Source organism: Crinia signifera, chromosome 6 (genome assembly GCF_055691185.1).
Source record: "Crinia signifera chromosome 6, ASM5569118v1, whole genome shotgun sequence".
In the NCBI taxonomy this organism is placed as follows: domain Eukaryota; kingdom Metazoa; phylum Chordata; class Amphibia; order Anura; family Myobatrachidae; genus Crinia; species Crinia signifera.
In genome coordinates this window covers 276124063-276147778 of record NC_139222.1, presented here as the reverse complement: position 1 = coordinate 276147778, position 23716 = coordinate 276124063, and the positions used below count along the sequence as shown (strand labels likewise).

Sequence of the window (23716 nt, the reverse complement as noted above, 5' to 3'; positions counted from 1 at the left end):
CTAGTTCTAGTAGGTTTTACAATATCTAGGCTGCTTTTTGCCAATTTATCTTTTAATGATATGGCTTGTCTATAGACAAAAATTGGTTTGGGTGGTAAGTGATTTTTTAGTATCTCATCTAACACCCTCCAATATTTTTTTATACTTTTTTCAAGTTGTCTATAGTGGGAGCCATACTGAGTAAAGAAAGCCCACTCAAATTTTAGTTTTTCATCAATAGTTTTATTTATTTAAATGTTTTGTTCAGTGGACCACAGAAGGGGATAGGGTACAAAAGGGGGAAGAAGAGAAAAAAAAAAAAAACAATAAAACAAAACAAGAAGGTCCACATACTGTATAAAATACAAGAAACACAAATATAAAAATGGTAGCAAAAATATGACATACTGTAGCAAAAGTAACTTCTATGCTTTAATACAAAAAAAGTATAAAAAAAAACTTGGAATAGGTAGAAATAGAACATGAACCAAATATCATCTACTCTCTGTTCTAAGTCTGGGTCAAGTCAAAGATTTTCTCCACTACTTAATGACATATATTCATGCCAGCTAAACCATTTAACCAATGGGAAGTTGGCTTTGAAGAAATAAGGTTAACCCAAAGTTTCCATCAGAAAAGCACGAGGATCTTCCTTATAATTTTATTAAGAGAAGGGGAAAAAGGTTTTCCAATTCTGGCAATTAAAATATACCATAATACTAATTTGTCAAATACAGCCGGTATTTGAGCTGAAAATACTCATATTCCAGGCATATTTTGCTGAAACCTGCGCGGATCAGTCAGTTCCGTGCAGGCTTCTTTTGTGTGAAAAAAAAAGATAAATAAATATATAATAAAAAATAAATGCAGTGGGGTCCTCCACCTCGGCTATAACCAGCCATGGGCTCAAATAGCTGGTCCTGGTTTTAGAAATTCAGACCAGTTAGGGGATCCCCACAATTTCATAAACCAGCACCAGGCCCAAGGGCTGGTCCTGGTTCCCAAAATACAAGGGAAAAAATTACTAGGGGTCCCCCATATTTTGAGAACCAGCATCGGGCCTAAACAGCCAGCAGGGTAATGCCACAGCTGGGGAAAACTATTTATATTAGTTCCGCCAGCCAAAGGATTAACCCCCTGACTATTCAACCCATGCTGGGACACTGGGGAAGTGGTACTCCCCTCCAGAATTACCCCAGCCCGGGCTGAAGCTCGGGAGCTGTCCCCGGTGCCCCAGGGTGGTGGGAACGAGGCGGATGTATTTAATGTAATATTATATCAAACTATTGTGGAACTACAAGTCCCAGCAAGCCTGCATGGACCTGGAGAACCACAAGTCCCAGCATTTGGGGCATTAATGGGCCTGCTAGTACTTATAGTTCTACATCATAAAAAATAGTTAAATACTACAAGGACAAATAGGACAATAAAAGTTTATTACATACTACACTAATTCTCCCTCTCCACTACACTGGCTGCACACACACACACACACACACACACACACACACACACACACACATGGGCACTGCGGTCCAAGGGGGGGGGGAACAATGAGGCTCATTCGGATGTAGTTGGTTTTGTTGTTGCTATGTTTTACATTGGCACTGTTGTCACAAATCAGGTCATGTCGGAGATTCTGGGATCCTCTGTAAATACCCACAGGCTGAGCTAGGACACAGAGAGCTCTCCAGTAGTACTGTAAGTAAGACCGCAACTACTAATTATGCATGCTCCCAGGAGACAGCATCTGAACGGCCATGATATATTCTGGCGTTTATCCAACTGCTCCCCATCCCCCCTCCCACAAACGCTGTCTTACTATCACTCACATTGTGACTAATTCCTTGGTGCGACTGCGAATGTGATACTCTCTCAGTACCTGTGCACCTGTGACTCAGTAAGAACACAACGTGTGTACAATAACTGCTCTGCGACAGCTCCTGAATAAGCCTCATTGTGTAGCTTAGTATTTTTTAGACAATGACAATCAGCACACACACAAAGAATCCACATAAGGGAATATCTTAAATGCCAAGGTGACCAACTGCGTCACAGTCTTCCCAATCTGATCAGTTCTATCCACTAACATGAGTGACATGATCATTGCTCTGCTCACAAAAAAGAACTAGCCGTAGAACAAATCAATTTTTTGTGATAATTTCCGCTCTCACTCTTGACCTTATTCTGACTGAGGAAAACACCTTCGGATTTATCAGCATGGCCGGACATGCTCTGGATAGAAAATCTGGAGAGACAAAATGGTTGCAGTGAGTTGTGAGGGAATGCATCATATTGTTACAATATAGAACAGAGTAGTAGCACACACAGGGGGGGGGGGGGGGTTCTGAGTACCCAGGACCCCCTGAGAGAAGAAAGCAAGCGAGCATGATATTACAATTTGCAGCAATTTGTGGATCAGTGGGAGGGGGCGGAGCCAATATGACAAGATTCCATCAGAATAGGATCATTGTAGCTTTACAGTATCTAGGCTAAGTAATCTATATAAATAAAAATGTAAATGTTAATTTGTTCAAAATCTTAAACCTCCAAAAGTTCGATTGCTTTGAAATTTGGATGTAAATAAATCAACACCAACATATCTACAGGCACAGAGTGCTTACATTTCTCACCTATCTGTGTTATAAATCTGACGGCAATATGATTATGCTGCTGACGACATATGGATTAGCGCAGCCACATATGTAAATATCCTCGTGGACCTTCATTAGTTCCCGTTCTTACTCAGTATACTTCATTAATGGCCTTTCCCTATTGTTAATTACACATATTCTAGGGCCCCTTCATAATTGTAGTAGTTAATGGAGTGGTCAAATAGCAGTCCCATGTGCTTGGCTGGTGCCTTAAGGACAGAGGATCAATTAAATTATATTACAAATAATTGATTAAACATTCAAAAACACAGTGCACATGTTGAAAAAAACGTAACTCCTAAATACACTGAGCTACTGATTGCCTATGCGCATTTCGCAGTAAGCTTCATCTGGGCAAACCCGACTGCTTGGTTACGGAGTGTTTATAACAGAGGAAGGCCCAGCCCTCACATTTTTATTGATGGACAGCTCTTCTAACCTATCCCTACATTTGTCCCTGGGATAAATATAATTTGACCTTTCTCTTGGGTTATATTCCTTCCTATTGTGTGTTTCCATCATAATTCTGACTTTCAAATTTCTGTGTTTTTTTAAATGATTAAAGTATACCAATCTAGTGTGATATTGTGATAAATTAAATCATTAATATCATGTTATATGATTAATATTTATTTATTATGTATCTTGTACTTATTATTTATGTATTAAAGAGAGTCCAACCAATAATATGGTTTCATAGTGGCGTAAGTTCATACGAGGTGCCTGGAGGCAGTTTAGATAGTGGGATCCTTCCTGCCTCCTTCCTCTGGGCAGCCTGTGCACCAGCCAATCAGGGTGCCACAGGCAGCAGTCTCACATATCATTGGACAGCTGAGCCGTAGCTTGCACACTAAACAGTTCGCACACACATTTTTTTCACAAGCACAGCCAATAGTGTACTCGTTCGCAAGGCAAAAATGTGCTCGGTAGGGCGCTTGCGAATATGTACACACTACTTCGCACATGCGCATTGTGTATGGTACACATGCGCAATGGGCCAATTCTGCAGCTCACTGAATTCGCATGCGAGCGTGTCAATCTGAATAAGGGCCAATGTGTTTTAAACTTTGATTGAAAATATAGAATGTGAAATATAATAATGATGATTATTTACATAAGAAAATGTATTACTGCTTATTAATCAGTTTCAAATCATGTGTTAAAGTGAAAAAATACAATACAAACAATACAGAGAGATGTGAAAAATATTAAATGAATAAGTGCTTTTCTGAATGATTAATATGGTAGAATAATATATCTAATACTATTTGTCTTAATCTTATTTTATTGGTAGTGTTATCTCTTATATATTTGGCTACATCTGTCACTCAAAGTGTGTTAGTGTGTGTGTAATGCTGGGTGGAGCCTCTGACTCACATGACTGACTCACATGACAGAGAACCAGCCCAGTGAGCCCACAGTGCCAGACACCCTCTGCCTTCCCATGCTGCCCGGACACTGACACTCCACAGTCACCAGGTGAGCGCCCCCCCCCAGCCCCCCCTCTCATGATTCGCGCCCCCCCACGACCCCCCTCCTGCGATTCGCGGCGCACACACACACACCCCCGCGACCCCCCCTCCCACGATTCGCGGCACCCCCACCCCCCCGCGACCCCCCCTCCCTCGATTCGCGGCAAAAAAAACCCGAGCCCCCCGCAATTCGCGGCACCCCCCGCGACCCCCTCCCCCAATTCGCGGCAAAACACCCCCACCCCCCCGTGACCCCCACCCCCGAGACTCCCCCTCCCGCAATTCACGGCAACCCCCCGCGACCCCCCCTCCCGCGATTCGCTGACACCCTCCCACTCCGACGATTCGTGGCAGCCCCCCTCCTGCGAATCGCAGCACCCATCCCCCGCAACCCCAAGATTAAATGGCACGTGCAAATCACTGAAATGGCTATGGTCGACAATGAAAAAGGTTGACATGAGTTTTTGAAGATTTATTTTTCATTTTAAAAATGTTTTCATATTCATTCTCATGTGTCGACATGGACACCAATGAAGTGCCACACTTATGTCAACATTTACATGTGTTGACCTTTCTGTGTTGATTTTTTCTTGTGGCAATGTTTTTCCAGTGGCAACTTTGTGCACGTCAACCTAGACATCATCAACCAAGACGTTGTGTAATATACAACACCTGTTCTGTTTTACTGTAGGTGTTTTAAGTCAGATCTTTTACTGCCACTATTACTGTTTATGTAAATGCATTCTGAATGACAGCAACATCCTACCATTCTGCTACAAGAATATATAACCAACTAGGTGATTCATCGCGCCCCGTGCCCCCCCCCTGCAATTTGCAGACCCCCGCGCCTCCCCTCCCGCGATTCACGCCCTCCCACGATTCACGGCACCCCCCCTCCCGCAATTCGCAACCCCCCATTGCGCGATTCACGGCCCCCTCCCGCGAATACCCAAGTGTGCCTGTTTCATTCTACATGCTCAAAGGCTTTTTGGATTGGCTTCGTGTTTTTCATAAAAATGTCTCGCCACCGATGTCAGTTATTAAAATTTAGTTAGATCATCTTTGCTATTTCTGATTGAGCCTAGATGCTGTAATATTTTTTGCTGAAAAAGGTCATTCCTACATAGTTCTTCTTGCAATCACATGTAAGTTAATATAATATTCCTTTTGGTTTACAATTAATGTAATCATGTATGGTACTGTATGTTTATTTCCATACTTGTCTTGAAATTCATTGGTTTTTTTTTTCCATGTGATTGCAGGCTTTACAATTGCCACATGTGTAGGAGCCTTTTATTACCTGACTTTACTTCTTGTGTTTGACGTAGCGGCTTCTGACCAATCTGTCTTTCAGACTGGCTGCTCTCCTCCAATTTACAGTGGTTCTTGATCCCAAAGCTTGCTCTAAATCACGGTCAGTTTCAGTGGCGGCTCTTACCCTTTTGGAGCAGGGGGGCTGCTGCAATGTGGCCCCCCTCCGCTGGAGCCATGTTCCCCGCACCTTCTGGTCCCGATTGCTGGTCCCCTGCACGGGGCCAGCGCATGCGCGGTAACTTCATACATACTGCGCATACGCTGGCCCAAGCCTCCATGGGCTGCCTTTGCAGCAGCCCCTGGAGGCTTAATCTGGTTCCCAGGTCCGGCGCATGCGCAGTACCGTCCGCATTACTGCGCATGCACAGAACCTGTTTTGGTGGCTGCCATGCATTTGCGCACAGAGATGCAGCCCGGAGGGGGGTAACACCTCCCAATGGGACTTCCTTGAGTGACTGGCAGGTCGGACTTCTGATAAGAAGTCAATGCCAGTCACAGTGAAGCCATCACTTAGGCAGAAAAAGTGGAGTATTTTACCTGGGGGGGTTTTACCTGCAGCCCATAGGTAAAAACTGCCACTGGTCAGTTTTTAAGATTATTAAACGTTTTTATAAAACATTCTGTGCCACTCTGAACAGAAATCTCCAATAAACCTGATTGGTTGTGGATCAGTATCCTGAGGTTTCCTTTTCTGTCCTTATTCTTTGGCCTTCTTAAATCGATCTTTTACTAAAACCTCAATCTGTTATTTTGAACTGAGATCTTATTTCAAATTGTTGAAGATCAGTACTTCTCAAACGTTGGACTTTCCCTTTGGGAATCCCTCTTATAAGTGGTGGCCAATGCGCACTGGTCTTGTGTAACACACTGTTTGTGGCTGTGTGTTTTCTGTGCAGGTCTGTGGTAATTCTGCCATCAGTTTATCTATTCATTTTTAGATTCAAGAAGGTCACCTTTTAGATCATCTTCTTTGAGAGTGTAGATGAATGTGAAGAGTTTTTGTTGTGGACCATCCCATAGAATGAGCAGATCATCTATAGTGTGTAACTCTTCCAAACGAGGATGTGTTGGGTGTATCCACTGTTGTGTTCATCAAAATCCATTGTCTCCTCCCACCACCCAAGATACATATTTGTATAAGCGGGGGCAAAAGCCACCTCCATAGTTGTACCCCTCACTGGCAAAAAAAAAAATTGTAAGAACAAACGTTAGAAGTTCCACCAAAATTGGTTGAACTGTGAGTTTTGTTCTTTTTGAAGAAAGTGAGAGATCGCTTTTATGCCATTTTCATGCTTAATGCTGGTATAAAGTGACTCTACATCACATGTGACCAGTAGGACTCCCTCATCTACATATATTTAATCTAACTTACACAGCACATCCCTAGTATCTTGTATATAGGATGGCAGTGAAGTAACTAATTTTCTGAGGTTGGTGTCAAGGAAGAGGTTGGTGTCAAGCTTGTTCTGAGATTTTGTATCGCAGAAACGATTGGTCATCCTGGGGGGCTTGTCTCATGCTTGTGAATTTTAGGGAGCATGTAAAATGTTGCTACTACTGGTTCTGTGAACTCCAAGAATTAGTATTCTGTCTTTGTGATGATTCCTTTTGGGAAGTCCTCTGAACGATATCATTGTATTGTTGTTTGAAATTTTCAGTCGGATTGAACAATAACTTTATATAGCAGGACAAGTCATTCAATTTATCTCATGGCCTCTTCACAATAGGCTTCTCTCTCCCAAAGAACTATGGACCTTCTTCTGGTATTCTGGTTGAGCCTTGAGAGACCATTGAATGATTTCTCCAGTGCTCGCAAACCGAAGACACCTCTCTGGTGTCTCAGATCTTTTGGTACCCTGTGCGGGAAGCAGGCAGGCAGCTGACATCGGCTCACATCAGCTGCGCCCCAAACACCCGCGTCATTGGGAATTTCCATGGGAAAGCCCATGAAACACTGGGTGTTCCCATGAGTGAATCCTGCCACCCCACACCTGGACTTCTGTGTGTGAGCACTGTGGCCACTCGCACACAGCAGCTGCACAGGTGCATAACAAACTATGCGCATACGCAGTCGACAAAAATCTTTCCACCTTTATTTGATGCTTTTACTGTCACATCTTCCCATGATTGTATTTCTTTCAAAGCTATATGTTCTTCTTTGCTCAGATTAGATGGTTTTGAGGATTTGAATTTATTTTCTTGGAATATCTTATCAAGATCTTTAGAAACTAGACTTATGTAACTTTGACCTGCTTGACAGGTGATACTATGAGGACAAAATTCTCTTTTTCTTAAAGATGGGCCTTTTTGTATATTGCTCTTCATTGTTTTCATTTGCTAATTGTTGCAAGTTATTTATAGCTTGTATTTCTTCTTCTGTCAGGAATTCCTGTATTGTTGCCTCTTGTTCCCCTTTAACAGGAATATTTGTTACCGTTGGTTCTGAGTGTGTTGCATAAAGTTAAGTGAGAAGAAGCTTTCTGACAAATAAATGGAGATCTTTTTCCCATTTGAAGCGATCCAGGTGTATTTCAGGAGAAAAATGTTAAATCCTGACTCGTAAATGGGATTCATCGAAGGTTCTTGTAGTTAAATTGATTACTCTCAGATCATCTCTCCCATCTTGTGTGCTTAGAGTAACCCCTTTTCTGATATTTGGGATTTTCCCTTGGGTTTCCATCTGCCTTAGTTGCATGTATTTCTTCTTCCCCCTCCTGATATTCCTCCTCTGGATTCCGATGATGGATTGGTCCCTTGAATAGGTTCTAAAAAATCTTTAGAATTCTATTTGATTGCTCAGCTTCTGAATAATCTTGATCTGATGTATAACCCTTAGAGCAGGCATTCCCAATCACGGTCCTCAGGGCACACCAACAGTGCAAGTTTAAGCAATATCCAGTCTTCAGCACAGATGGTTTCATCAGAAATACTCAGATGCTAATTAAGTCACCTGTGCTCAAGCCTGGATATCCCTTAAACCTGCACTGTTAGTATGCCTTGAGGACCATGGTTGGGAATGCTTGCTCTAGAGCAGTGGTAGCCAACTCCAGTCCTCGAGAGCTACCAACAGTTCACTTTTTTCAGACAATCTAGCTGCTGCACAGGTGCACTCATTACTGACTGACACATTTTAAAAAGATCCACAGGTGGAGCTAAATACTTTACTTGTGATTCTGTGAGGACATTAACTGTTGGTAACTCTCATGGACTGGAGTTGGCTACCCCTGCTCTAGAGGATCAGCTCTCTAGCTTTCCTGATCTGGAATTGATATAGGTGGAGGTCCACCTGAAACCGGGGGGAGGGTTGCACACCTTTCCAGGGGGGGGGGGGGGACTCGATTTTTGGGACCCTCCAACCATTCTGGGAGGGTAGGCAACCCTGATTTTAAGGTTCTCCGGAGCACATTCAAGTAAGGGAAAGAATCTAAAGGTCCAGCGTGTATGGACAGCAATGGGGGGGAAAAGCCGCTCAGTGCATACACACTAAGGGGCAGGTTTTTGGTCCATCCAGCCAGATCTGACAATCTATCTGTAGATTCATGGCTAGCTTAACACTGTTAAATATTACAATCGGAGAATACTTACAGCTGCTCATTGTATAATGTTCCGTTTGTCCAGATATAGCCATTCCTATCACTGCTCCACCTCAGACCAATCCACTGATTGTCTATGTCCTTAAATTTGTACAGAAATCTCTGTCAGGAATAGAAGACATAATACATTAGCTGAATATCAGCTGCTCACAGATGTATAACATGTAGTAAGTGAAGCTCGAGGTTGTAGCTTTGCACACTGGCAAAACCACATTACATTGCTGGGGGAAATGTGCAAACTGAGGGTTCTATTATGTGAGGATCATATATGATAAACTCGTGATTAAGGGTGTTTATGATACTGCGCACTGAGTCAGCTGTTTGGGGTTAGCCGCCGATTGGCAGGTGATCAGCCTGCAAAGGTAATCAATCTATTTGGAAAATAGTCAATTTGTCAATTTATAATTGTCCAGTCTCTACCTCAGTCTCTGTATTCCCTGGTGACAGCTCACCAGTGCTCTCCAACCCCCCCAGTACGGTATCTAGTGTAGCGTGGTTAGGGGTTGGTCTGCGTCTGGCTGCGGGGGGAATGTCCAGGGAATGGTGTTTCTGCGTTGGGCTGTGAGAAGTGGGCCAGAGGGGAGCAGATACAGTCTGATGATGATAGTCCCGGGTGGGGGGGGGGATGGAGGGGGACCGTGTGGAGAAGGGGGGATTGTGTGTGGATGGTGGCACCTGAGGATGGCGTCCCTTACCTCGGGTGGTGCACCCGCACATTGGGTTTGAAAGTCATCTAATCTAGTACAATTGCGTCTTACACGTATAAATTGTCCTTTCGGTATTGCCCTCAACCAATTTGGATGATGCCAACTAGTGGAATGGATAAAACTGTTGATGTCTACTGTTTTTCTATAGGTCTTTGTATGTAGCTGTTTGTTGTCTATGAATATTTGTAGGTCAAGGAATTCTACCTGAATTTTGCTGTATTTGTTGGTGAATTGAAGGTTAATGTTATTGTTGTTCATGTTAGTGAGGAAAGTTTGGAGTGTAGATTCTGTCCCTCGCCATATGAAGAAGATATCGTCTATATACTGTAGCATGACCAGAGCATGAGATTCCCCCCAAGGTGGTCACCGCGCCATATATGGTTGTCCTCCCACCAACTCATAAATAGGTTGGCGTAACATTGCTGTGCCTGTTTGGATATAGAATTGGTCCTCAAACCACACATAGTTGTGTCTTAGAATGAATGTTATACTGTGTTATAAAATTGCGCTGCTCGGTTGTCATGTTGGGGTCTTTTTTCAGATGGTAGTCTATCCTGGTGGTGCCATGTTGATGGTCTATTATTGTGTACAATGAGGTGAAATCTGCTGTGGCAAGCCACATGCCATCTTCCCACTTGATATCTCTCAACCTATTGAGAATTTGTGTACTGTCTTTTAAGTATGACTGTTGTGTTTGTACGTAAGGTTGTAGTAGGGTGTCTAAGTATTCGGAGAGGTTTGTGGTTAGTGAGTTGATACCCAAAATTATTGGTCTGCCAGGTGGGTGAGTGGGGTCTTTATGTATTTTTGGCAGATAGTAAAATACTTAGATAACTGGATGTTTGTTCTGTATGAATTTATGTTCTTGTTGGTTAAGTATGTGGATAATCCTGTTTGTAGGTGTTTTCCAACTCTTTCTGGAATTGGTCTGTTGGGTCTGTTTTGAGTTTGGTGTATGTTTGTTCATCGTCGAGTAGTCTATATGCTTCTGCTAGGTAGTCTGATTTGTTTAAAACAACAATGCCTCCGCCTTTAATCGGCCGATTTGATTATGATCGAGTGTGAATCTTGCAGTTCTTTCAAGGCGGTGCATTCCTTATTGGTCAGGTTGTTTTTTGTATTTGTCAGGTGTACAGTAGTTTTTCTAGGTCTTTTTCGACCATTTTTGTAAATGTATTAATCTGTGGACCGTTCATGTGGCTGGGGTAAAAGTCGGATGGTGGTTTCAGGCCTGTATGTCTGTATTGGTCTGAGTTATTTCTAATTTGTGTGGGTACTGTAGATGAGAAGTATTTTTTTAAGAGCTAATTTCCGTGTGAAGTTATGAAGGTCTAGATAAGTTTGGAATTTGTCTAACTTGTTCGTTGGTGCGAACTTGAGTGCCTTATCTAGAAGGTGTAGATGGTCGGTCGTGAGTGTATGGTTACTTAAATTTAAAATGTCCTTACCTATTTGTATCTCGGGTTCTTGGTTTTGGATCTTTTTAGTTTTTTCCCCTCCTCTGCACTCTAAAACACTTCAACATATCTTGAGAAAACACTGGCCACTAATTAAAGAAGACAAACAAATAACAGACTACCTACCTGCCCAACCCAAAATTACCTTCAGGAAAGCGCCAGACAGACAAAGCAAATTAGTGCATAACCATATCGCTCCAAAACAGACGATACAGACCACAATTGACAAAAGTACCAGAACAGGGGGACACCACTACTGTGGCGGAGCACAAGACCGACTACCGACTTTACATCCACAATCACAAAGACCAGCTACAAGATTAGAAACCAACTGACCTGCAGCAGCAAAGGAGTTATCTACTTACTTGAATGTCCATGTAAAAAACAATATGTAGCCCGCACGACTCGGCAACTCAAAATAAGCATAGCGGAACATATTCGCAACATCAAGACTGGTTTAGAGGAGCATAACTTATCCAAACATTTTAAAAGACCACCACCAAAGCAATCCAGCAGGTCTAAACTTCATAGAGATACAAGAGGTCCCCCATAATTGGAGAGGAGGCGACTACATACATCGCATAAATAAAATAGAGTTAAGGTGGATGTACACACTGAAAACTTTTGCACCAATGGGTCTAAACATAGACAATGAAATAAATCCATAGTGGGAAAAAGATAACAGTACCTAATTATACATCTAATTTTACTAATTTAATGTAACCGGCCCCAAACACCCCCCCCCCTTTTATTTTGTGTGCATCTGAGCCCACTAACAGCTCATCTCATTATTCCTACACCTAATCAACTTATTTACCCCTTTTCCTCATTAATATTAATTAATATTATTTATTCAATTACTCTCTATTTCCAATACCTGATCTATTTCAATTGCAGCCACTCAATCTAATTCCAACCCAATGTAGAAACCTTGCAGCATAATTAATAGATCACGCATACACTATAAGAACAAGTTAGGAACAGCAACAGTTCCTCCAAGCACCTAACCCTAAGTGACTGACAGCTGCATGGACCAATCATAACAGCCAGCTCTGTCCAATGGAAAAACAAGGGACCAGATCAGCACCACCCAGTAACTATAAAGACGCCCATGCCATAACAAACATACATTCACTCTCTAGAATAAGGCCCCCGGGCCGAAACGCGTTGGAGATTTTCACCTACACCACATTATCTGATATCATCAAGCCAAGTCTCCTGCTGGCAAAGGGAGTCTAGCGCACGGAGCTCCGTCAGCGGCGCGCGCTCCCGGCAGACGAAATCACGGGAGATCGCTCGACCCGGAAGTCACGCCAGCCGACGTTGAAGCTCCGTGGATCAGGAGCTGGTAGGGCTGCACCGCCACGCAGCACCCCAGCAAGAATACAGCCTATCCAGACGGCAAGGGACGGTCAAAAAAGGACGACTAGTGTGCGGGTGCACCACCCGAGGTAAGGGACACCATCCTCAGGTGCCACCATCCACACACAATCCCCCCTTCTCCACACAAACCCCCTCCACCCCCCCCGGGACTATCATCATCAGACTGTATCTGCTCCCCTCTGGCCCACGTCTCTCAGCCAGACGCAGAAACACTCTCCCACCAGACCATCCATGCCCTGGACATTCCCCCCGCAGGGAGACGCAGACCAACCACTAACCACGCTACACTAGATACCGTACTGGGGGGTTGGAGAGCACTGGTGAGCTGTCACCAGGGAATACAGAGACTGAGGTAGAGACTGGACAATTGTCCATTGACAACAACCCTACCCCCATCGCAGGAGCTTAGAACATTGAGCCCACCTGTTAAAAGACCAGTCAATAGCACATTTTATCAATAAAGTTGAGTACAAACGTAACCCTTTTCTGTCATTTATTCACCTCACACAGCTGTGCTCAACTACACTCATCCAGCTACATTTAATAGGGGTAGAGCGCAGATTTTCTAAATAGATATATCATAAACTGCCCATGGGATTACCAATCTGGACGGACTGTAATCTGTGGGGAACACTAACCATAGGAACCAAGATGGAGCTAATACAAAGAGAGAATAGTTTCTGCCTCAGACAGCTCGGACAATAGGATAGAGAACATCTGCTGGACTGGCCTAGAATTTCCTGAAGGGAATCTACACATTGCACATTGGGTCTGATTCAGACTCACTCATAGCAGGCCGAATTTGGTGGGGTCGGGGTTGTCATGACAATGTCACATGACATCAGCGCCCAACCCGAATTCAGCCATCTTCGGCCAAGATAAAATCAGTCTAGACTGACATATCTGTGAATGGGAATAAAATAGTTTGAATGATTTTTCGCCTGGCTAAGGGAATGCAAAGGAAGGGAAAGCGTACACATCCCCTTCCATGCAAATGTGAGGATTGGCGCGGTGGGGGTCATTTAGCTGGGTGGTGTTTACCTGTTCGCTAGGCTGCAAACATGAGTAGCCTAGAGAACCTGGCTAGATTCTGCCATATAAATGTAACCATCGCTAGAACCCTAATTCCCAGTCACAGCTAAGCGAATGCTCACAGCAGACACATGTCACACTCACCAGCTCCTCTGCAGTATCTATAGTCACCAGGGATGCATTATGGGACTCGCAGAAGCTCTGGGCAGACGTCCAGTTATGACGCGTGTCAGAGAAATAGTAACATTTGCCCCGGTACCAGATCCAGTCATCCTCACATGGCGCAGACATCTGTATGGGGGCGTCTGGTAACTGTGCTGTAACCAGATAATAGTTGGGAAAATGCATTTTATTGTCTGTTTTGCAAAGTTACAGATGGAGCCCGTCTCATTCAATGCCAGCGCTCGCCAGATTGTCCCCGCTGGCGAGTGCTGGTGGAGAGGGACTCCATTGGACTGGGATGCGCAAGCGTCTCACACGCATGCGCATCCCAGTCATTCAGCGGCTTGGCGGCGGGACCCTGCCTGTATCTGCTTTAGGGAGACACGCAGGGTTAGTGGGGGTGCGGCGGTGACCGACGGGGACCAAAGGGGAGCACCTTCGGAACAGGGCGCATGAGCATCTCGTGCACACACACCCCCTTCCGACGGATGGCAGGGCCTGGCGACTGGCGGGGGCTGGTAATTTTATGGCCAGCACCCCCAATCATGAGGCCGGCTCTGTCTGTACATTAAAGGATCACAGAAAAACATTCTACCAATGTGTTCTCTATAATGTGTAATAAACCAACATGTGACGTCTGTGTGACTGATGGCCTGATTCAGACCTGTTCGCATGCACCCGTTTTTGATGTTGGGGGTCTGCGCATGCACGAATATACACATGTGCAACCCCCCTGTGCAAACGCCTCTGGCAAGTATCAAATTCACTGAGGTGTCCGCAATGTGAGCGGAGGGGGTGGGCAGGGGAACACCCAGGGACGAGCCCATAAAAACCCTGAACGTACCCCTGCAGACACAGGCAGTGGCGGATTCAGGGGGGGGGGGGGGGGGGGGGGGAGGCACCCGGGCACGTGCCCCCCCGTCATTCATTTTGTAGATGAGGACCAGAGCTTTCCAACGAGCCCAGCCCCATGTCTCTAGCCCCCTGAGAACCGGAGATATCGCCTGGCAAAGCTGTAACCTTTTTTTCCCCATAGGATAATATGGGACCCGTCAATTCCGACCCCCACCCGGTTCCGACAGCTGCCAGTTCCCCCTGGCATCACAGGAGCTTGTGATTGATGTTATTCAATTCCAAATCGCTGGGCCTTCAATATGATACCAGGATGGTCCATATTGGTAAATCGGTTCCAGAGATATAGCAGTAAATCGATTTTTTTTTAATGTAATTTCATGGCTGTTCATGTTCTTTGAGGGCAGATTACTCTGGAACCAAAAGTTCCAGTTTTACTGGACCAAAATCATTCAAAGCCCACTCAAAAGTTCTTCAATATGATACTTGTCTCATGTAAATGGGTCAGTTAGTTCCGAAGATATAGCCGGTTAAATGAGATAACTGGTTAAAGGGGGGAGGGGTGGTTTTCTCTCCCCCTCACACCAGGGACTAGGCTGGTGTAAAAGGGGCCAACCTGGGAATGCATTTTCTGGTGTGAAATTGGTATAATTTCAAATAGCTGGGACCTGCAGTGCTCGGAATACAGCCAGGCTCTGCCACTGTCAGTGGCTATCACTTCTGCCTGGCAGCGGCTGTCCCCCATTTACCACGAGCATGTATTCCCCGTTGGCAATGAGCATGTAATCCCACATGGCAATGAGCATGGAACCTCTGGCAATGAGCATGAAACCCTTGGCAATTAGCATGTAGATAAGTAGCACTTACTGTATGTAGCATAATTTTTAATAGGCATTATGGTGTTTGGCATAATACATAATGGACATCATGCCGTGTAACATAACGTGCAATGGACATTATGGTGTAAATGTTTAATGCGCGCCTTTGGTGGACAATGTCCCTGTTTATGAAGCGTATTGTGAATTTTGTCTTAATCTGTGTGGCATTATGTGAATTCTGGCTCAATCCGTGTGGCATTATGTAAATTTTGGCTCAATCCATTTGGCATTATGTGAATTTTGGCTCAATCCATATGGCATCTTATGAATTTGGCTCAATCCGTGTGGCATTATGTGAATTTTGGCTCAATCCATTTGGCATTATGTGAATTTTGACTCATTCCATTTGGCATCATGTGTAAGGGGCAAGTATAATGGGGTCTAGTATTTTGTTGCATAATGTGTAGAAGTTGTATATGGTGTTGTACACTACACTCAAGGACATGCCCCCTGTTGGCCACACCCCCTTTTCCAGAGCGCGCCTTCGGCGCGCGCACAACTACATCCATCACTTTTGTTGCCATTGTGGGCCTGCGTACTTTAAATGCCAGGGCCTATTTTTAATCCCATTCCCACCCTCTCTCTGCCGCTCTCTTAGCATGTACACTGGCACCACTAACAACGCCCCTCCCCCACCTAAACCCTCTTTTATCATGGTGCCCCCCCTGTCATTTTATCCTGGATCCGCTCCTGGCCCATGGCAACCAATCAGCACTGAGGTAACATCTATAATAATAATAATAATAATAATAATAATAATAATAATAATAATAATAATAATAATAATAATAATATAAAATTATACAGAGCAGCTGATTGGTTGCCATGAGCCACTTTTCCTCCCTTATCACTGCTTCATACATCTACCCCTCAGTCACTTGTCCCATCTCCAGCAGATTTGAGCTAGACAAATCCCTCATACCAGCACAGTTAGCCGCAGCTGCATTGGGGTGCTATGATACATGGGTGCCACCCTGTTAGATCTACTCTCATACAGCAGGGTATATTAAGAGGGGTATTCAATCGGCGGGTGGCAGCTGGCTCGACAGCCGTGACCCAGTCCCGTTCAGCTCGACCGAGAACAAGCAGGCGGGATTCAATGTCCCGCCTGCTGCGGGGTGAGAAGGGGGCGTGTCCACGAGAAGTGGCCGGGAATCGTCGAGCTGCGGCCGTGGGCTCGGCAAATCCCCATCGGTTCTCAGCAGAACGAGCCCGACTGCTTGTGCAGTCAGGCTCGTTCTGTGAGATCGGAAACAACAGATACTTAGGTATCTGAATAGGCTCGTTCTGTGAGATCGGAAACAACAGATACTTAGGTATCTGAATAGGCTCGTTCTGTGAGATCGGAAACAACAGATACTTAGGTATCTGAATAGGGTGCCTGTATGATTCTGCCTGGTCAAGCTGCAACCTAAAAAAGAGGGGTGTCACCCCCTTACGGATACAAAAATATATACAGGGGTGGTTGCGCTAAACACAGTACAGGTGATGCAATTGATTCAAATAAACGACATTTATTGATAAAAAACAATTTAGCCATGTCAGCATTCATGATGTCTACATGGATGACAAGTTGACATGACAGAATGTCAAACTAATGACCCCGGTGGCCCAGTTGTCACTTACCTGGCCCCAACGGCTGCACTGGATCCACTATAGAATTTGACTGATTTCCAATATTGCCCGCTACAAAACAAATAGGGAAATATTGTTTATGTTTCCAGATCAGCCTCAGTAAATGGCCAGTATTACTAATACTTTCAATTCAAATACCCCCAAGCCTGTTTCATCTCAGTGGCATCACAATGGGCGATGCCACCCAGTCTGGCACTGTGGATGTCTTGTGCGCAACATTTTCTTGTGGCTGCTTGGTGACCACATCCAAAACCGCAGGGCAGCTCTGCAATTACAGAGGTCACCCTCTAGGATGGTGTGACAATTTGTTTTAAGGCTACATCCCTAATGTCTCACCTGCACCTGGAAGGCTATTGCATTTGGGCCAAAACATGAAAACACGACAGTTCTATCATTCTCTGCTGCAAGGGTTCTCAAACTCGGTCCTCAGGACCTCACACAGATCACGTTCCAGGTCACCCAACAGGTGCACTCATTACTGACTGACACATTTTAAAAGAGCCACAGGTGGAGCTAATTATTTCACTTGTGATTCTGTGAGGAGACCTGCAAAACACGCACCGTGTGGGGTCCTGAGGACCAAGTTTGAGAACCTCTTTGTTCTATTGTATTCGCATATGCCCACGCAAAGAGGGGGAGGAGACGGCGCCAGAGAAAGAGGGGGAGGAGACGGCGTCCGGGACTAGGAGGAAACAGAGAGGAGAGGACACAGTTAGAAAAAGAGGGGAGAGTTAGACCCCTTCAGACAGAGAGTGGGGGCGAGTATACCTCATTACAGCAGACAGCAGTCTGTCTGTGGGAGCACAGCCAGAGGCCTCTTACAGGGCGGGCACATCACTGCATTAGGCCACGCCCCCTGAATGTCCACGAATAGCGGGACTGCTGGAAGCCGGCCAGGAGAGTGCGCTGTAGCTTGCAGGGGACGGGCCAAGGTGAGGGGGAGCAGGGAGCGCTGACTGACGCTGATCTTTGGTGCAGCCAGGACTGAGTGCAGGGGGAGCAGAGGGCCCTAGAAACAGCTTGGGCCCCATAGCACCTGCACCCTCTGTATTTACGCCACTGTGCACGGATAAATCTCTATAGGTTCTGTTACAGCACACCAAGTGGACTGACAACACTGCTGCAATCTGGAATCCTGCAGACTGTACACACAGAAGAACTCCTGGGTGTGTAATCAGCCTAGAAGGGAGTGCAGCAGTAGTACCTTGCTATAAAGTAAACAGTAGTAGTGCTTGCACTAAAGTTATTGCAGCTTGAATGCAAAGCAGACTTCTAGGCAAGAAACTTGGTAAAGCAGGGAAAGTCACAAAGGAATTATTTAGTGTACACATGAAATAAGCCAGGATGGTGACAGAATATTCATACACAAGTTCTGGCCACACTCAGAGCGAACGCGTCACTGGAGGAAACACTTGCACTGCCTTTGTCTCATTTTCTGTAACAGAAGACTGCTCGTTGGTCGCGGCATTTGCTGGAATTCCATTTCCTAAGAGCGGTCTGATCTTTCACTGGGCTTGCATGACCCATTAATGTGTTATACACAAGGGGTGACAGAGCTGCTGAGCATAGTGTAGCACATATTGCTGTGATGCACCGGCGATGTGATTTATCGTTTTTGTGGGAACTTTTTCACCACGTCGACCTTTTGTTCTGGTCAACCTTAACCAGACTTAACCTTTGTCCACCTTTTGGATCTATTGACCCAGGGGTAGATGTATGAAGCAGTGATAAGAGTGAGAAGTGTGCCAGAGGAGGAGGAGTGGCCCATGGCAACCAATCAGCACTGAGGTAACATATAATAATAATAATAATAATAATAATAATAATAATAATAATAATAATAATAATAATATAAAATTATACAGAGCAGCTGATTGGTTGCCATGAGCCACTTCTCCCTTATCACTGCTTCATACATCTATCCCTCAGTCACTTGTCCCATCTCCAGCAGATTTGAGCTAGACAAATCCCTCATACCAGCACAGTTCGCCGCAGCTGCATTGGGGTGCCACCCTGTTAGATCTACTCTCATACAGCAGGGTATATTAAGAGGGGTATTCAATCGGCGGGTGGCAGCTGGCTCGACAGCCGTGACCCAGTCCCGTTCTCGGTCAGCTCGACCGAGAACAATCAGGTGGGATTCAATGTCCCGCCTGCTGCGGGGTGAGAAGGGGGCGTGTCCGTGAGAAGTGGCTGGGAATCGTCGAGCTGTGGCCGTGGGCTCGGCAAATCCCATCCGTTCCCAGCAGAACGAGCCCGACTGCTTGTGAAGTCAGGCTCGTTCTGTGAGATCGGAAACAACAGATACTTAGGTATCTGAATAGGGCGCCTGTATGATTCTGCCTGGTCAAGCTGCAACCTAAAAAAGAGGGGTGTCACCCCCTTACGGATACAAAAATATATACAGGGGTGGTTGCGCTAAACACAGTACAGGTGATGCAATTGATTTAAATAAACGACATTTATTGATAAAAAACAATTTAGCCATGTCAGCATTCATGATGTCTACATGGATGACAAGTTGACATGACAGAATGTCAAACTAATGACCCTGGTGGCCCAGTTGTCACTTACCTGGCCCCAACGGCTGCACTGGATCCACTATAGAATTTGACTGATTTCCAATATTGCCCGCTACAAAACAAATAGGGAAATATTGTTTAGGTTTCCAGATCAGCCTCAGTAAATGGCCAGTATTACTAATACTTTCAATTCAAATACCCCCAAGCCTGTTTCATCTCAGTGGCATCACAATGGGCGATGCCACCCAGTCTGGCACTGTGGATGTCTTGTGCGCAACATTTTCTCGTGGCTGCTTGGTGACCACATCCAAAACCGCAGGGCAGCTCTGCAATTACAGAGGTCACCCTCTAGGATGGTGTGACAATTTGTTTTAAGGCTACATCCCTAATGTCTCACCTGCACCTGGAAGGCTATTGCATTTGGGCCAAAACATGAAAACACGACAGGTCTATCATTCTCTGCTGCAAGGGTTCTCAAACTCGGACCTCACACAGATCATGTTTTCCGGGTCACCCGACAGGTGCACTCATTACTCATTGACACATTTTAAAACACACAGGTGGAGCTAATTATTTCACTTGTGATTCTGTGAGGAGACCTGCACAACATGCACCGTGTGGGGTCGTGAGGACCGACTTTGAGAACCTCTTTGTTCTATTGTATTCGCGTATGCCCACGCAAGTTTTTTTGTGTCGTAAAGATGTGGAAATCTAACTCTAAAAGCACAAACTTAAAACAAATGACAATGAAATAGAGAATACAATAAAAACGTAGTTTAAATAATTTAGTTGTGTACCTTTATCAAGCTTATCTAGTCCACTACCATTTGATTTAAATACATTTTAAATGTGCTACATACGCGGACAGCTTGCAGGTACAGTGGGGAACCCCCTTTCCCACAATACAAAGAATGTTGGCCTCTAAAATCACCTATCCAAAGGTGACTTGTCTGTAGTAGTAGTAGTACATTTATTTATAATCTGTACCCGGCAGGATCATATGAGTCACCCGACTTTGAAATTCTCCTCTCCGGGAGAAGCCTGATGTAGACGTCATTAAGCCCCGCCCCACGCACTGGAAATCCCCCCCGAGCTAAATGGCGCTATTTGCATATCTAGCCCCGCCCCGCGAATAGCCGTGAATCGCGTTGATTCAACTATGCGGCTGGGCAGCTGCTGGGGAGTTCGGGAGGGTGAGGCAGAATCTGGGAGGATTGCCAACCTTTCCGGGGGGCCGGGAGGGGGACCCGATTTCCGGGACCCTCCCGGCCAATCCGGGAGGGTAGGCAACCCTGGTATATCTGTTTTGAAAAAAATGATGGGGAGAGGAAGGGTAGGGAGTTCGTCTGCACACTCTTAATGGGTCGTCTGTATTTTTATTTATGGACCCGTGTTGCCCGCTTATTTGCAATTCACATGCGGGGGTGCCACTCAGATGTATTATAAATGGGGATGTATGCTGATTACTACTGATGCCTAATTATATTGGCGTTTAGTTCAGCATATTCCCGTTATCCAAGAAAAAATCTTTTCTTGGATAACGGGAATATGCTGAACTAAACGCCAATATAATTAGGCATCAGTAGTAATCAGCATACATCCCCATTTATAATACATCTGAGTAGGTAACCGGGCATAAGCCAAATATAGGCAAAAGTGCATAGACACGATAAGACCCAGGGGAGACCTACAGCAAAATTGTTAAAAAATATCAAATTAAGTGCAGCAGACCACGGGCTCTGACATTTTTTAACACTTTACTCCTTTACACTTTCTTATTTCATCTCTTTGTATGAGCACCATGTTTAAATGTGTATGATTTTAACCCTATATTTCACCTAGATAACCAAATCCTCTTTTGTTCCCAAGAATATAAAGGAATAAAAATAAAGAGGAAATCTTTTTAAAAATAAATTTATTAAAAGTTAAATTTTATATCGTATCCATCATTACAATACAGTACAAATTATCAAAATATATAGTGTGCACTCAAACAGCGTAACTCTTTTTTAGCACGAACTCTTTTTGTGCTACCACAGTTTTCTGTATATCTGTTTTGATCAAGAAAGTTCTATCAGTTGTGTCACTCCCCAGAAGCACTGGCAAACCCTGATATTTTGAACAAGAATAAAATAAATTGCATTGACATTTATAATGAGCCCACTTTACTCAGCGTGGAACCCAAAAGGCAGTGGGTGAAATGTAATCGAGAATCAGAAAGTGAGAGATTTGGTAGGAAATCTCCAGGTTTTTTTTTTTTAAAGTGGCAATCATTTACACTGCAAAACCAGTTTTATTTTGAAGTGTAAATGATTGCCGCTTTAAAAAAACACCTGGAGATTTCTTACCAAATCTCGCTCTGATTCACTCACCCTATTACATTTCACCCAATTACTGTAAGCGGCTTCATCAGATAAATGCTGTTTATGCAGCTTAGTACATTGGGTCGGAATGGGATCATTTGGTCTACAGCATGTTGGTCGATCAGCATAAGGTTGACACAGGGAAAGTTCGACATGGTTCTAGGTCGACAGGTCATAACAAGCATTATGTCGACATGGTCTAGGTCGACAGTCAAAATGTCAACATGGGAGTTTTCACTTTTTTTTTTTACCCGAATGTCGACATGGACAGTTTCAAGTGCACTGCGTCCCCTTGCATTGCGCGCCATGCTTTTGCACGGTGCCTCACTGCGCTCCGCACACTATTTTATTCTCCCACCACACCCTAGTGAATGGTAGGGCATGAAATACCACCTGTCGGCTCAAAAAACAGTGAAAAACCCTATGTTGACTTTTTGAATGTCGACCTAGACCATGTGGACCTGGTGCTTGTGTTCTCCTAATGACCTGTAGGACTAAAGCCATGTCGACCTAGAACCATATCGACCTAATGTTTGTCGACCAACTTGCTGTAGACCAAATGACTGTATCCTATTGGGTCACAGCGCTCATGTAATGCTTGCAAAATATGTAGGCTTACCTTTGGAGTAATTAGACAGTGCAAAGTGCATTGCAGAAACCGCGGTGAATAAGACGTTGCATAGAAAGATAAAGATGCATATACCGATGACCCATACTGCACAATTTGCTAAAGTGGTTTGGAAATCAAAGACAAAAAGGTGACATATTAATATATGGATATAATCAGGGATAACATCTAACATTATAAAGATGTGTTCTCATACACTGTTGCTACAGTCCAGGCGAACGGTGACGCTTGGCACAACAGGTCCTGTGAGACTCCGCTATTACCAGCCATCTGATTACCCAGAAATGCGTTTGAGTAGCAGTTACATTTATCTAGGATGCACCAAGGGACTCTACCGATGAACTTTCTATATGACCCAGAGGCGTGCGGTGGGGTGAGGCACAGCCTTTCCTGTCATACTAGCGTATATGGCTGCGTTTTGAGTTTATACATTATGTCAAAAATACAAAGAATATATAAAAAAAACCTTATTTTTATTGTAATAATTTTTATAGTCAAATCTCTGGAGTAAAAAGTCTATGGCAGCGACTGTGATAGTTGAGGGGTTGCACCCATGGGAACACCTAGCATTTCATGGGCTTTCCTATGTACAGTAAATGCGCCTGTGACACGGGTGCGGGGGACAGGCATCTGATGTCAGCTGTACAGGCATTTTGCAGACGCAAGACACCAGAGAGGGGTCTTAGATCTGCGAGCGTTGGAGAAACAATTTGATGGTCGATTTCACCACAGCACCCAAGGCTGCAAATGTTTATGGTAAACATCCATTGGCAGCCGTGTGGGGAACTCGGCGAGCGGGGGTTGGGGGGAGGAATAGCGGGCAGCTGTGTGGGTGGTGTTACATCAACACGCAATGCTGCAAATTTCTGGGCGACCAGAATAAGGTCCTTTAGCATCAATTACAGCCACAAGTCTTTATGACTATGATGCCACGAGCTTGGCACACCTGTCTTTGGGCAGCTTTGCCGATTCCTCTTTGCAGCACCTCACAAGCTCCATCAGGTTGGATGGGAAGCGTCAGTGCACAGCCATTATCAGATCTCTCCAGAGATGGTCAATCAGATTTAAGTCTGGGCTCTGGCTGG

At 44.7% G+C, this 23716-nt stretch overlaps 1 protein-coding gene across 4 annotated transcripts in view; it reads right to left on the bottom strand.

The window, feature by feature from the left end:
- Positions 1–218: 218 nt before the first annotated feature.
- LOC146009371 (uncharacterized) overlaps positions 219–23716 on the bottom strand; it is a 38668-nt gene continuing 15170 nt past the window's right edge. For all 4 annotated transcript variants that reach the window (XM_083149681.1, XM_083149682.1, XM_083149684.1 and 1 more), the window contains exons 4-9: positions 22623–22730; positions 19693–19752; positions 17110–17169; positions 13736–13908; positions 9005–9114; positions 219–2227 (exon numbers count right to left, since the gene is read on the bottom strand). In XM_083149681.1, the coding sequence (XP_083005807.1) occupies positions 2095–2227; positions 9005–9114; positions 13736–13908; positions 17110–17169; positions 19693–19752; positions 22623–22730 (644 nt within the window). In that variant the 3' untranslated portion in view covers positions 219–2094. The remainder of the gene's footprint in view (positions 2228–9004; positions 9115–13735; positions 13909–17109; positions 17170–19692; positions 19753–22622; positions 22731–23716) is intronic.